This window comes from Suillus subalutaceus (assembly GCF_016647625.1).
Source record: "Suillus subalutaceus strain FC151 chromosome Unknown DFJ58scaffold_157, whole genome shotgun sequence".
Taxonomy (NCBI): domain Eukaryota; kingdom Fungi; phylum Basidiomycota; class Agaricomycetes; order Boletales; family Suillaceae; genus Suillus; species Suillus subalutaceus.
The window spans coordinates 66,770-81,341 of record NW_024540406.1 but is presented as its reverse complement, the minus strand read 5'-3'; the positions used below and the strand labels follow the sequence as shown (position 1 = coordinate 81,341).

The window sequence follows — 14,572 nt, the reverse complement described above, 5'->3', positions numbered from 1 at the left end:
AAAATAAAGTACACACTCAATCTGGATGTGCCTCGGCCAGACAGATGAAGCGGATGAATCCAGCCGCGATCATACATATGATGACCATGGTAGATAGCTAACATTTAATGTACCATACACAACTGCCCAATATATGCGACTCACCTTGATTGGGTTATTGGCCATCAGGATCAGGCTGGACTTCTGGACGCACTTGCGCTCGCAGGAAAGTAGATCGTTAAACCTACGGAACACTTGTACTGGCCAGGAGGAAGACTGTGCAGGGAAGTTGCCAGTGTAGCTGCGTAAGCATGCTTTGAATTGAACGCACGCTTGATCTGACCTCTCGGACTCGGAAGTATAGTGTGGGCGGGCCGCCACTGCGCCCACTATGATCCAACTATAATTCCACAATATATAATCTTATGATGACTTGGAGCGCGGCGTCCACCCGCGTGCGTCTCACGTGCGCTTACTTGACCAATTTCTACTACCACTACCATTCAGAAACCTACTAACGTTACCATCATTAGCTTCGCTCCATCACTTACAACATTGCCGAGTCCATCAGGAAAAAAACCTTTGACTACAGGGAGCTATATAGTCATTATAGTACCTGTAGTCTGGTTTGTCAAGTGTCTAATCCAACGAGCTATATAGCCGCGCCGCGAACTATATAGTGCTACAGCAACTCCTGTAGCTCGTTGTAGCAACCAACTACAGGTGCTACAGAATGCTATATGTGCTACAAATTACTACACGTTCGAGCTACAGGTAGCTACACACTGCTACTGTAGCTCCCGCAATATAGATCAGGCCACTGACCGGAAATCAACAAAACAGAATCAATTAATGTGCTATAGCGCGTGAGCATGTATACAATCATCGAGATATAGTAGCCGCCTCAATCACCACCCCCTTCTTCTTGTGCTTCTCGAGCCTCGTCTTTGTGCTCTCGAATAGCTTCATCAAAAACGTCATCTGTGAAGCTCTTGATAGTCACTGCTGCCATGAATGGATCCACACCAGCGTGCATCCTTTTTATGAATGTCAGTTTGGATGATGAACGACATAACGAAGAAAAAAATACCGAGCGACGTCGAGAAGATTGACACCAATTTTACCGAGCAGTTTGTAAGCAGCAGTCCGCTCGTCGAACCGCTGCAGGGAGTCGAGATGGAGATGGTAGACCGGGGAGTAAGCAAGCGACGAAAATTTGATGTCCTCCTTTAGTCCAGTCATCCACTCGTCGATGCAGCATTCAATCTGTCAGGCCTCAGTTGCAGTACAAGCGTCTGAATCACTGAATACACTCACTGCTGTGAGTATAAGCGCAATGGTTTGAATGGGTAAAGGATCGAAGTATTTAGCATGTACTATACCCTCAGTCAGCATCGGTTTGCGAACCACATATGATTCATCGCCTCCTGGATTAATCTGGTCTTGTATATGCCACGTTTCATTTCCCAGTCCTTTTGATCCGCCAGTCAGACGTTCACTAAGGATGGTAAAATTGAATTTAAACACGCACCTTAAAAACAAAACGTGATCCTTCCTTGAGAGACTCAGCCAGGTCACGGTTTTGCTTGATGGCGGGTATAGATCTGCTTGCACGGAAGCCAAAGAACAAGGCCGTCAGTGTGCGCATCTTTGTTTTAAGCTCCCCGCGCACTTGTGATGTGCGCCTCGTCATCTATATGCAACAGAAAATCAAGTAGGGCAAGGACACAGACACGAGACGTACCATTTTGACGAGAGAAGGAGTAAGTTGGATGGTAAGCTCTGCCATGTTACACGCCTCGCGCCAGGCATCCTTTGCTAGCTTGGTCTCAATGATCAGTGTCTCTGGAAAAGGTGCACGAGTCACGACTAGACAGCGGTAGATAGACGTGGCAGAGGTGAGCAAATCCTTGGTGACTTGGTCGAAATCGCTGGCCTTTAACCGTTGGTGTGGACCTTTATTGAAATTCATGTCAGTATCGAGGACCTCCGAGTCCTCCAGTTTGTGCTTGGTGCCGACAAAAGCTTCATCCTACTTCGTCATGATCATCGGGAGTGTTGTCCGCGCGACAATCAGACTCGTTCTCAATGTCGTCCTGGTCCATGCTATCGACGTAGTTGTTAGAATCATTGCTGTCGCTGCTGCCCTCACTGTCACTGTCGTTTGTGGACGCTGAAAAAGTGTGTTAGTTTAAGATATATACAGGATAATACATAGTACCTTTCTGTGGCTTCATATGGATCTTACTCGTGGGTTTTCGGGCCAAGACAGTTGGAGGGGTCTTGCTCACACTGTATGTGAGTGCCTGTCTTGTAGGTACACTGCGGTCCGAAAACTATTATGTAGTTGTGAGTAACATGGAGCGCCTGAACAAATAAGACACTGACCATGTTGTCTTCGTCCCTGTCAGCATCGCTGAGAAGCCCAGCAGGCTCGCTGTCGAATACCTCAGGATGTGTTCAGTATGTAGTGCGCAGTGCCTTTAAGTCATGCTTCTTCATCTTCGTTTCTAAGGCTTGTTGGCGTTCTTCTCCTCGACGAGCTTTTAAAACTGTTGAGCAGAAACATGTAAGTGAGCGCGAGCATTCATGTTGGGCTTGATATAACTTACTTCGATATGTTTCTTTTTCAGTTGGCCGACGTTGCCGACCACTTGCGGTGCGTCCCGCGGTCGACACCATCTCTGCACGTAGGCTCTCCTGGGCCTTCAAAAGTGCCGTTTTGCCTCCCTTTTTGGAGGGGGCTTTTGCGGGCATGATAGATGGTAGTCAGTAGAAATAACGACGACAGAAGGAGGGGGTATGCATGCCTTTAAAAACCCTACAGTGGCGTCGGATCAACAAACAATTTTTGAGTTTTGTTGATCGAGTTTTGTTGATCACAAGTTAAAGTTTTGAACTGACCAAGCGGTGTCAATATAATGGCATAAATAAGAGGGACGGGGATGACTTTCCTTTCAAACATACAATCGATACTCCAGCGAAATCGATACTACAGCCAAAATGAATAAATTGTAAGTGGCTGCCTTCTCCAATGCTCGCCTCACACTCACAGATGTTGTAGTTCAGCGTTCATGTCATCGAATGACTCAGACGACGTGAAGCCGAACATCTTGTTATTGAACGGAGCTGAAGAGAAACCGAACACGCTTGAAGTCAGCAAAAGGTGATACTCAACCATAAACCATGACAAACACTAACCAGTCATCAGGCCCGTACCTCCTCCAAGTCGACCATTTCACGTGGTCGTTGCTCCAGGACGGGCTAGGGAGGTACCTCATATGCCAAGGGAGGTTAAGCCTGCCCTTGATATTCAGTTTCCATTGGCACCATATCGCCAAACTCCAGGACCCATCAAAACGTCGCAGACCTACCTGCGAACACTTGTCCTAGAGCGCTGGGATGCAGAGATTAGGCTGTGTGATGAGTCATGCAGAGCGCAGCTCTCAGAGCACATACAAGGTCCTGTTGCTCACCAAAATTTGGTGCGGGAGATGATAACGGTGCGATGGAATGCTGAAAAAAAGCGGTGTGAGGAGTCACGCAAGGTTCAACTGTTGGAGCTCTTACTTGTGGCTCATGGCATTACTACCCTAGCTTAGTTGTCAGTTAGTTTTAGTCAAGTGTCATTCAGAATAAGGGTGCACCGTGTGGATCGCCTTTATTTTCAATGATGTTCGGGTCAATCTCCATATTATGAACTGCGTCCGTGACAGTAGTTGGTCACATCGCTGCAAACGACTTTCGTGTTAGTCACAATTAGGGCCGGTATGAGGAACTCACTTGAGGGTCGGCCTGGTCTAGACTCAAACTGGGCGCAGCAGTAACCAGGCGCTGCGCCACAACTAGATCCAGGCACCAATGAGGCGAGTACCATAGAAATTAGAAGACGCTTACATGTATGCCAGTCGAATGGCAGTAGCACTTCAAGGTCATGAAACTTTGAATATAGTCCGATCTTGGTCTCCGCGAGTCCAAGAAGGAGGACCTTCTGGAACGTGGTTTGTGTATGCCAGTCGAATGGCGGTAGGTCTTGGAACTTTGAGTATGGTGGTAGGTCATGAAACTTCGAATATAGTCCGATTTTGGTCTCCGCAAGTCTAAGAAGGAGTCGACCTTCTGGAACGCGGTTTGAGCCTGGACAGGATAGCGTTAGCGTGTTTTTTTTTCCATTTTTTGTGGCGTCAACATACTTAGGGCCGGCACAACACGACTTAACACGAGTTTCATGTCAATCGCACCGTCAATCACACCGGACAACCCAGCATGCCCCACTGTGTATTCTGTGGGAAGGTAACGACTACACCCGAGGGTCTCAAGAGACACATTGTAGGGCATCCTGAATGTCGAACACAGTATGAATCAATGATCGAAGAAGTAGAGGCAGAGAACTTAGACGACGCACCAGATGTTGACTTCCCCCATCAAGATGCAGCTCCAGACCGTGTTCACCCGCGCCCGTCTCCAGATCCAGACGATAAGCCAGCGCTCAGCAAGACTTGTCGTGTTAGAGTCGAGGAAGTCGAAGATGAAGAAAGGATGTCGTTCACCAACAACGGCTGATATTTTGAACATCGGACGGATGCTGGCTGGGCACTGCATGAGGGGGAGACGAGTTTTGAAAAATATAGAACATACCAAGAGGAAGAGGGTGAGGATCCATGGTCGCCTTTTGAGGACAAGTAAGTGCTTGAATGCGCCGGCAAAGCATCCACTTAATAGATATCACTCACCAGGGAAGAGTGGGATCTGGCCCACTGGCTCGTCAAGAACCTTGGTCAGACGCGGACCGAAGAATTCCTGAAACTGCCCATAGTAAGTTTGAAAGTGTTGATCAAACATTGATCAAAATTTGAACTTACAATATTGATACCCTAACCAGACACAAAACCGCAGCAAACTTTCGTTTCATAACAACCGCTCGTTCTTGCAGCGCGTGGACAAACTTCCACGCGGCCCAGGATGGAGTTGTAAGAAGGTGACTGTGCGTGGAAACGTCGAGGATGAGAAAGGCGAGATGTTGCAAGAAGAGGTTGAATTGTGGAGCCGGGACCCTGTAGAATGTGTGAAAGAGCTCATTGGCAATCCTGCCTTCAAAGAACATATGGCGTACTCACCTGCAAAAGCATATGCAGACCGTGTGGGGCAACATAGAGTCATCGACGAGATGTGGACAGCAGACTGGTGGGGTGAGAAACAGGTAAGACTATTTGAGAGGGAGCGACAAAGTAACGGACTGACCTCGCACTGCAGGTGTACGAGTAGCCCAAGTTCGCGCTATTTTCACCCTACCTCGCCAGTTCGGTGCATATCCCAGAGCCCTCGCTTATGTCGAGTGGTTCACACCTTTCAAACCACCTGACCCTTCCTCTCGAATGCGACAGGTCTCGCGCTCAACCCGCCAACTTCGGCGCAATGCTGCTGTAGTCCACATTGACGAAATTGTGCGGCCGTGCCATTTAATACCGAGGATGGGACAGTCAGTAGATTTGAGGTTGAGAAGCGGGAATGCATACGAGGTGGCGAACGATTTTTATTTCAACGAGTTCATTGATGGCGAAATGTTTTGCGCATGTGTTATAAAGTAATTAGCTACAACGACGTGTCTAATACATACTACGGTTGCCTAGCCTAGCCAGTGTAGCCTGTAGCCCTGTAGCACCCCCCAACCATATAGCCGCCTGTAGCATGGCTTAAGACTATATAGCGCTATATAGGTCACTGTAGCATAAGCCGTGCCTACATAGTGCTACTGTGCCTAAAAAGCGCTATATAGCTGTCACCCGAGCTACGGCATTTTGGGTTTTTTCCTGATGTCCTCGTGCTCACGAAATAAAACTCCACTTTACTTCATTTGGTTGCGAGCACATCATCAATTCCTTATAAGCTGACCCTTTCATCTGCGTCATCTTGCTGTTTGAACACCGCAGCTCCAAAACATGTCGACGTCATTTACGCACAACGAAAAATATAAATTCTGAGTCGTTCTTCATCAGTTTGCCCACGCATCATTTGTGTTTTACGACTTGATCTATTATGCCCGGTTCATCCATGAATCCGTCTTGATGATATTTCACACAGTCGTATACTACAGTGCTGACACTGTAAAAGAAGATGATCAGCTCATAGCAGATCACCCTGAAGCGACACCTGATTTTCTCGCAATTCTCTCACAAAATGGAATTCCAAAGCACGAACTTTATCTCAAGCAGGGCTGTATTTGCTCACTTAGGCGCAATATGTCTGTTCAGAAGGAACTGGTGAAGAATGCACGCCTCATCATACAACAATTGCACCGCCGTTATGTCAAGGTTCGAGTCATCAACAACAGGACAGGTCAACTTGGAGATACTCAATACATCCCCCGCATCCACTTCGAATTCACACCCCCACGCGTAAGTTAGACTGTTCATCGTCTACAATTTCCCCTCCGTCTTGCATATGCAACGACTTTCAATGGTTGCCAAGGTCTAACCCTTGACAAGACCGTTCTCAACCTTCGCTGCGAAGTCTTCGCACACGGTCAACTGTACACAGCCCTTTCACGGATCCGTCAACGAGACGATTCACGCATCCTATTTTCAGAAGACAACCAAATGACGATTTCAATACGTCCAACGTCGTGTATAAAGAATTGTTATTAGATTTGAACTAGATCCATCCAACGAGCCGCGCAGCGGCAAGCACTTGTAACATATAATCACGACCCGGTCCAACACGAATTATCACATAACAATTTGATCCTATTGCTGTGGCCAATATAAAAGGACATAACTGACCGTTGACGCTGGTCGCATTCGCAGATGGTCACGAACACCAAGGTCATAATAGTGGGAGCTGGAATTGCTGGTCCCGTGCTTGCAGTTTTCTTGAAGACGAGAGGCCACGACCCCATCATATACGAGAGACTTCCCGGTCCAGCAGAAGGTGGGCACGTTTTCGTGTAAACAACCACGCTCCTTGTCAACCCAGTACTAAATGCTAGATACAGGCTGCAGCCCAACGGCATCCGTGTCCTATCACTCATCCCGGAGCTCGTGGAACAGATACCCGGCCATCCTCTAGATGGGCTGATTCACTGCTCCTGCTTGGATGGAGTGGAAGACATCCTCGTTGATATCGATATTCCCCAGCTATGATGCGAGAGCGATTTGGCTTCCCCCTTATCGGAGTCCGGCGCCCAGAGTTTCAACAGCTTTTGATCGACACGGCCAAGAAGTATGGCGTCGAGATCAAGTGGAGCCATCAAGCTATTGAATTCGAGCAAAGCGAGGATACAGTGAAAGTCACGTTTGCGAATGGTACCAAGGACACGGCAAGCTTTGTCGTAGGCTGTGATGGGTTGCACAGCAATACCCGGATTACACTCTTTGGGAAAGAGAAGGTAGACTTTACGGGAATGGTGCGGGTGAGCCCATTTCGGTGACGGTCCTGGTATGGAGGCTGATATTTGAGTGATTTACAAGTCGGTGGGGTGTCTCCTACGCCGCCTGTCCTTCAGAGGAGACTTTCACTGGTAAACAATTTCGGGAATGGTCGTCATATGATTGCGTATCCTATTGCAGAAGACAAGTATTCATGGGACGTAAGTGCATCTCAATTACCTTTTCAAGGTTTGATTATCCTGGCAATCAGCATCACAACTCGGGGAGCTGAGGCCAAGGAGGATTGGAGAATGCAGAACGAAGAGCAACAGAATGGAATCCGAAATGGGCCTTTCTCCGAGTCCACATGGGGGTTTGGGACTGGGGATTTGGTAAAGACTGGCCAGAAGATTGTGAAGGTAAGTTCCCTGGTGATGTGCTTGCGAATATTTGAAATGCACGCCTTCCAGTATGGTCTCTACGATCGGCCTAAACTTGAGTCATGGTTTAAGGGAAGAATTGTTCTTTTGGGCGACGCAGCTCACCCAAGCAGTCCGGTACGTAACGTCGCCATCGACTGTCACGACGCTAGTATAATCGTATTTAGCATCTGGGACAAGGTGCCAACCAAGCCTTCGAAGACATCTACCATTTTATGCGGCTCCTGAGGAAGCATAACCCATCTGCTGACCAGCTGTCGACAGAATTATTGTTGCGAGTGTTCACTGATTACCAGGATCTTCGGCTGCTGCGTACATCAGAGCTCGTAAGGGGAGCTAGACAACAAGGGGAATTACGGGTGGTCGAAGGCCTCGACGCATGTAGGGCTAGAGATGAAGCAATCCGGAAGGTATCGGATAATGATGCAGCGAGGAAGGCACGCCATGAGATGTGGTCCGGACCATTTACCGAGAACGAAATGTAGTTATTCTGTGCTAATGAAGTCTCTAGATCTTCTCACAGCCTGGACCAGGCTGTGACAAGATCTAAAGACTTCTGGAACACGACTGTCAGATTCAGAATCACCACAATATTGAAATAAATATCGATCGAAACTGGTGGTTCCAATTCAACCTACCCCGGGCTATAAGGAGTACCAGCTTGTAGTTCTTCATCAACAGCTCACTGCATAGCTATTCTTCTCTCTTCCGACGGAACCAGTGACTACTAGTGGTGTTGCCGCAAAGCTCTTTCATTCACCATGCAGCATTCCAGAAACAACCTCTCTTGCATCCCGCTTAGCGAGCTCGGGTCTACAGTCGTTGACTGTATTCCTCCCCTTCTCGAGCAACTCCAAAATCTGGAGGCGGAGGAAGCTTTCCTAAACACCAAGATCCTGTTACTACAAAAGTTGCATCGGAGATCTATGAGCATCTCTATGGACGCGACAAAAGCGCAGCCTAGCACAAGTGTCACGGTCACAGGACTAAGTAAGAGTGACGAATATACGCACCTCAGGCCTCATCAGCGGACGTGATAAGCAACGCCGAGGTAGAACTGCGTACGTGAAAATATAATAAAGTATCAACACTGAATTCATGTTCTTTGCCATCAGGCTTGCTTCGTCATATCTTTCGCCCTTTGTTATGTGATCTCACTGTCCTTCGCTGGAGATGAGCCAAGTTTCTGTCACTCGAACTAATATTATAAGGACCCGTAGAGTCAATTTCTGAGGTATCTGACATACTAGCTCCTTCAAAGCCTGTCAGCGTGTCAATAAATCACAACACGCTGACAGGCTTTGAAGGAGCTAGTATGTCAGATACCTCAGAAATTGACTCTAGTATACGGGTCCTAAATGCGACGATACTCCCAGGCGATAAATCATCAATCCGGTGGCGGCAGTACTCTGTCGAATTGCATAACGATGGGTCTGTCAAACTTTCCTTGAGCGCGTTCCTAGCGCTTAAAACTCGACCATCAGGTGCATTCTGCATTATTATGCAAAGTACGCTCAGAAACAACAAGAAAAGTGTAATGCTGATAAAGTTACTCCGGGATGTATGTATGGACATCTGCTTCGGACCTACTAGATCCCACGTCCCATGATTCTGATGAGCGGCTCGCCTGTCGTGTGGCAAAGAAAAGGTTATCATCAGAATGCCGGTGACTTTGCCTGGTGAGCACCTCACCGTAACTTAGCTAAAACAGCAAGGCTCGAAAATGATAACTATCACAGTTTAGGTCAAGATATGCAATCACTCACCCGTTTCATTCGGAGCCGAGTGCCGTGAGCAGCAATACCCGAAGGTAACTCTGCCCGATAGGTTCAAGTTCATCGTCCTGCACCAGGCAACAGTAAGTATCATGTGCAAGCAACTGACAATAGACACTATCATATAAAATCATACCAACCTCCTCCTTCGACCCTCTCAACACCTCCAGGTCAAGTACAGCAGCACACCATGAGTCTATTGAAGATCCCTTTCATTCTAGTTTCGGCCATTGGCATCCATATTTCGTTGACTTCTGCTTCTCCGTCACCGTCATCTAAAGAGAAGGTGGTGCCTTCATCGTTCGAATCCTTCGCTGGATGGTTTTTGAATCGTCGCTGTCTGGAGTTAATGAAGGTGGGTTGCTCCTAAACACCGGTCGTTGTCTTATTAATTTGTGGACAACATCACAGATTAGCGCATGGGCAGCATCATCTGCTGAAGTGGCTAACATCCTGGCCATACATATAGGTCCCTCACAGATTCCAGAAGGCATCCATGGCGCTAGAGCTGTGCGCTTTTTGCGCGTTCTTCACCCTACACCGATCACCCCCGCTTTCCTTGTCGGCTGTATCGCCGTGGCGATTGGCGGCGTGTTGAGGCTTTATTGTATCTCGACGTTAGGAAAGCTCTGGAGCTTCCACCTCAGCGTCAGAAAAGAGCACAGACTTGTGACAAGCGGGCCGTACTCGGTGGTACGCCACCCAAGCTATACTGGTCTTCTTTTCCAAATTGCCGGGGTCGCTATCATGTACGGAAGTCAAGGATCGTGGATGAGGCAGTCTGGGATCTTACAAGTGCCTTTTATTAAAGTATTAGCAGTGTCTAGCTTTTTCGTATTTACCACATTCTGCTCTTGGGTTGCCATCAGCCGACCTGCAGTGGAGGATCAGATGTTGCAGCGTGCTCTGGGAGACGAATGGGAGAATTGGGCAAAGAAAGTGAGATACCGGCTTATTCCTGGGGTTTATTGATTACACGCGTATAATAATAGATGCTCTGCGCATATCCGTTTGCTTTTGTACTGGTACCATAGTGCGGGCTTGCGGGGATCGGTGTTCTATAAAGTTGATTGTATGATGCACATCGTGCACAGGAACTGTCTGGTGGAACACTTTACTTTTGTCTGTGAAATTGCATCCACCGGTGTCAACCTGAAGCAGTGTACGATGCACACTCTGACACCGTTTGCTATTGCAATGGAGGATGTCATTTCGTATATCAAATAAAGTGTGAGGATGGTACTCGATGCTAGAAAATCAGATAAATAAAAGAGTAACAAGAACGTACGGGAAGGAGGCTTTGATGATGTAGCGAAACATCTGCTCTGTGCGGTGACCGCACAGAGCAGATGTTTCGCTAGGGCCCTATAACTCATCAGTGAACAGGTGCCAGGATTGTAGAAGAGCATACATCACATATAGTACGTAATTACAAGATCCGTCGTAATTTTCAACTTTAAAACACTCGAGTGCCAGGGTATCGCGACCGGAACAATGAAAATCAACAGGCTCCGTTGCTTTCAACATTCTGGTCGATCTTGGTTGCGTTGAGCACGCCGGTTGAAGGAGACTTGTGTCGTGGTCGTACGTGTATCATCTTTGTTTCTCTTGTCGAGCTGCTACGCCAGCATCTCACATGTCTAGATCTGAACGATCATATCTCCGAGTGAACTACTCGCGGTTTGAGATGCGAGATCTTTTGGCTGCATCCAATGCGCATGCAGACCTTTGGTTGGGAGTTGGCAGAATAACTAGAGTGATATTACTACGAGGGAAATACATTTCAGTATGGTGAGAGGTTATCATGACGTACGCTAGGTTTCCGCTTCTAACGCATGTTGTATGCAGCCATTTTTGATGATCTTTTACATAAGGGTATCGTTACTATCGTAGCCTTGCTTTTGGATGAGATTGGACGGACGAGCTTGGAAGTACTTTGGGCATGTGTTCTTCATTCTCGCGATCATTACATAATACATCGTAGTTGAAATTGGACTTGGTTTGGTTAAAGCAGGGGGCCTATTAAATTCATACTGGTGTTAGCGGGGTCTATTACAAAGGTCATGCATACGGGTGCTCCAAGGACTGTACACACAATCTGTACTGGTTTTCGTGTTTTCCGGAGTCCTTAGACTCCACATCAAGGGCGCTAATCCCCCGGACCTACCTATTTCCTCATCTGCAACCTTCACTTGGTTCGGACCATACATTTCCTTTCTTCAGCAGAGATCTAAACTTGCTGATCTGAGTCTAGCGTTGCGTGCCAAGGAAGGAGAAGTGCTGCGCTGTACTGATAGTGGACTTGGATTTGAAAGCATGGTCTCGGACGTGCGCGTGAAGCGCAACACCAGTGAGCGGTCCATGCTCGAGCGCTCATGATCGACAGGCTACTAAAGACGCGTCCGCTCGGCTTCAGCTCCCACTTTCCGATACGATCGGGTCGCACGCCAAGACTGTCCGAAGTGTGTCATAAATGTTTGTCAGACATAGTGCCGGAGCACTTTGGTAGGCGTGTATACATTAGGCCACTGCCCACATGCGTTTTGAAGCGAGTGTCATAACTCAGCGCCCTGTAACTATAAGACGAGGATATAATGCATGTTCGCGAAGATGTACCCACCATAACCCCTTTTGCATTCTGGTAGCCCCACTCAAAGATGGCTGCAGTTCAACAGACTAATCCCGGCAGCGAACTCGATGCCCTGTTCCCCTCCCCATCTTCCCCGCCGGATGTACTTTCTCCTCCGCGGTATCCTGGTGCTTCCCCAGAAGCAGTTGCAGCTTTGACATATGTTTTGAAGGATAACTATACAAAGTACCATATTTTCTCCAACTACCGGCGGTTCCATAAGTGCGTATGCGTCTTAACCAATCCGTGTCTCATGTTGCTGATTCAAGCGTCGATGAAGCCATATTACTCATCGCGCGCTGGCACTTTATGTCACGGGCGCAGGTGGATCTCTGATCGAACAGTTCTACAAACAGGACAGCGTCAACCAGCGCCCACCCATCGAGCCTCCCGAGGCTATCACCGAAGAGAACTTCATCGAACATCTGGGAGATGACAAGTGGGTTTGGAATTGATACTTGCAAAACCCCGCTCAAACAATTTCTTGTCAGGTTTTACGCCGCATACAAAACCTTCAGCAAGATTATCGAGGAAAGGGGTGTCAGCGCTACGCTAGAGGAATACATCTTCTCAAAGAAGTACAACTTTGTTGAGGGACGAGATGCATCTGCCCAGCCGGTGATGTTGGCCCGCTTCCTTGGGGGCTTGTTCCACGCCTTCATCCATGTAGGATATGGCGCAGAATTTGGTATCCCAGGCATGGTTGTTGAAGGTGAGCAACGTGACACATCATTGTAAACAGGTCCCTGACAGGCATCTCAAGGTCTTGCATTGGCCAGCGTGCATGAATATGAGTTCTTGCCGTCATATCTTTTCGAGCCTAGCGACACGACTGCAGTGGACGAGGTAACAATTCGACTTGCTTCGCTCGTCCTCAACACAAAGAAATCTGTTGCGCCCCTTCAGCTCGAACAATCCCCAAGAAATCATGCATTCTCCATTCTTGCCAAGATCATGCAAGATTCGAAATTCGCACCGAAGGAAATCAAGAAGCACTTCAAAGATTTTGACGGCCTGATGTCTGAGCATGGTGATACTATATGGCGCTACGCTGAACAATGGACGATCGACCCGTCACAGCCAGGCGAAATCGAACGCAAGATGGAAGAATGTATTTGGATGAGCACTATCCTCTACGCTATTGGCGGATGGAGCAAAGACAGAGGCTTAAGAGCAGATTTTTTCTTGTAAGTGGTGTCAACCAGATCATTCGTGAAAATATACTGATTTTTGGGACGCTCCAGCATGCATCTTGTCACTTCAAGTCTCTTCCTTCCATCCCTGTTGCCTTACCTGCCGCAAGACCCGCAAGTTCTTTTACTTCGCGGATACTTTGCGTCGACTCTTGGATGGTGGATCGCACGCGGCTTCCCTAGACTGGACATTCAAGGCTTCCTCAGCGCAGCCTCGCATATTTCGTCAGAGATCAAGGTCGCTAACCCATTCCTTGACATCGTTCAGTCTGCGATAACGCACCCAGACAGTCATTTGTTGAAGATTCAGCGCGCATTTGCGCATTTCTCTTCACTTTATGGCGCACGGCCCAAGGGCTCCTTCGAGGGTACGGAACTGGAGGGCGCAGAAGCGTTGGATGGAACGCTCTTCCTTAGGGCCGCGAGATTGACTGAGGAGTATATGAACGAGGGCAGGAGGGCCTGGAGCCAAGAAGGGTTTCCTGTGAGGGATTAGGAGTGAGCGAGGGATTTGAGATGTATCTATTACGAGTACCACTTAGTCAATGCGATTCAATTTTGCTTTCAAATCTAATTATATTGATCGTCCGACATCGCCCAAAGCACGCAGCACATGAATCTAAAATGGGGTAACTCTCAAATGAAGAGAGGCTCAGACTAGGAAGGAGGGAGAAACTCAGTCTTCGATTGAAGTACTAAGGGGAGATGATTCCGAAGGAAGGAGAATAAAAGGTGTCGTTGAGACGGAGAACAAAATGACAAGGTGCAGGAGGAGTGATAGTGTATGTAAAAGAAAGTACGTACAGAGAACGTGTTGTGATACTCTCACCTGCATCTGGTCCAATAGTACTGCTACTCGAAGACGAACGAAGTGTGAGAGAGTAGCAATGACCACGGAAAGCCTTTCGAGGTAGAGACTTTGTGGAAATATCAGCTGTCATGGGTATGACGTCGTTGATCTCGCAGATAGATCGTGTCGCCCGAACAGATAATGATGTAACATGTTTGTACCAAAAACACGACCAAACATATCAGTGGTTATCTTATGCAAACGACTGTATCGTTTAATTACATCCTGACCTTGACAACTTATAAGAATTGACCACGTACGCCTAAATTTTGTTCATCAATGACACCACGATTCAAATATTCACGCTCCAGTGGCATGAGGACGCGTGTTTTCTCACGTGAC

At 47.7% G+C, this 14,572-nt stretch overlaps 7 protein-coding genes across 7 annotated transcripts; 6 read left to right on the top strand and 1 right to left on the bottom strand.

The window, feature by feature from the left end:
- Positions 1–883: 883 nt before the first annotated feature.
- On the bottom strand, positions 884–2,736 carry DFJ58DRAFT_917166 (uncharacterized protein; the record flags this gene model as incomplete). Its single annotated transcript, XM_041395513.1, has 9 exons — positions 884–1,016; positions 1,070–1,245; positions 1,297–1,416; positions 1,511–1,672; positions 1,724–1,987; positions 2,016–2,152; positions 2,201–2,301; positions 2,368–2,416; positions 2,592–2,736. The coding sequence occupies 9 exons, from the start codon at positions 2,734–2,736 to the stop codon at positions 884–886; spliced, it is 1,287 nt and encodes a 428-aa protein (XP_041238184.1).
- Positions 2,737–2,982: 246 nt separating this feature from the next.
- DFJ58DRAFT_846037 (uncharacterized protein) lies at positions 2,983–3,581 on the top strand (the record flags this gene model as incomplete). The annotated part of the gene is made up of 3 exons (XM_041393238.1): positions 2,983–2,993; positions 3,044–3,145; positions 3,191–3,581. The coding sequence occupies 3 exons, from the start codon at positions 2,983–2,985 to the stop codon at positions 3,579–3,581; spliced, it is 504 nt and encodes a 167-aa protein (XP_041238183.1).
- Positions 3,582–4,590: 1,009 nt separating this feature from the next.
- DFJ58DRAFT_636757 (uncharacterized protein) lies at positions 4,591–5,194 on the top strand (the record flags this gene model as incomplete). The annotated part of the gene is made up of 3 exons (XM_041381291.1): positions 4,591–4,661; positions 4,716–4,794; positions 4,862–5,194. Coding segments are annotated over 3 exons (483 nt in total), but the record flags the coding sequence as incomplete, so codon positions are not given.
- A 34-nt stretch (positions 5,195–5,228) lies between these two features.
- On the top strand, positions 5,229–5,567 carry DFJ58DRAFT_668313 (uncharacterized protein; the record flags this gene model as incomplete). The annotated part of the gene is made up of 1 exon (XM_041382689.1): positions 5,229–5,567. A coding segment is annotated over one exon (339 nt), but the record flags the coding sequence as incomplete, so codon positions are not given.
- A 1,215-nt stretch (positions 5,568–6,782) lies between these two features.
- On the top strand, positions 6,783–8,312 carry DFJ58DRAFT_813989 (uncharacterized protein; the record flags this gene model as incomplete). The annotated part of the gene is made up of 7 exons (XM_041391631.1): positions 6,783–6,922; positions 6,971–7,091; positions 7,127–7,387; positions 7,481–7,551; positions 7,615–7,762; positions 7,814–7,900; positions 7,951–8,312. The coding sequence occupies 7 exons, from the start codon at positions 6,783–6,785 to the stop codon at positions 8,266–8,268; spliced, it is 1,146 nt and encodes a 381-aa protein (XP_041238180.1). The 3' UTR covers positions 8,269–8,312.
- Positions 8,313–9,748: 1,436 nt separating this feature from the next.
- DFJ58DRAFT_861093 (uncharacterized protein) lies at positions 9,749–10,534 on the top strand (the record flags this gene model as incomplete). The annotated part of the gene is made up of 2 exons (XM_041394035.1): positions 9,749–9,913; positions 9,970–10,534. 2 exons carry the CDS (start codon positions 9,749–9,751, stop codon positions 10,528–10,530), a joined length of 726 nt encoding a protein of 241 aa, XP_041238179.1. The 3' UTR covers positions 10,531–10,534.
- A 1,542-nt stretch (positions 10,535–12,076) lies between these two features.
- DFJ58DRAFT_125006 (uncharacterized protein) lies at positions 12,077–13,954 on the top strand. The gene is made up of 5 exons (XM_041378746.1): positions 12,077–12,409; positions 12,468–12,626; positions 12,679–12,899; positions 12,951–13,374; positions 13,432–13,954. Exons 1-5 carry the CDS (start codon positions 12,216–12,218, stop codon positions 13,874–13,876), a joined length of 1,443 nt encoding a protein of 480 aa, XP_041238178.1. The 5' UTR covers positions 12,077–12,215; the 3' UTR covers positions 13,877–13,954.
- Positions 13,955–14,572: the final 618 nt, after the last annotated feature.

What these genes read in the sequence shown, in the direction of transcription:
- DFJ58DRAFT_125006 (XM_041378746.1), top strand. Translation starts at nt 12,216, where the DNA reads ATGGCTGCAGTTCAACAGACTAATCCCGGCAGCGAACTCGATGCCCTG. An exon ending in AACTACCGGCGGTTCCATAA is followed by an intron (nt 12,410 to 12,467) that starts GTGCGTATGCGT and finishes GCGTCGATGAAG; the next exon opens with CCATATTACTCATCGCGCGC. An exon ending in GAACATCTGGGAGATGACAA is followed by an intron (nt 12,627 to 12,678) that starts GTGGGTTTGGAA and finishes ATTTCTTGTCAG; the next exon opens with GTTTTACGCCGCATACAAAA.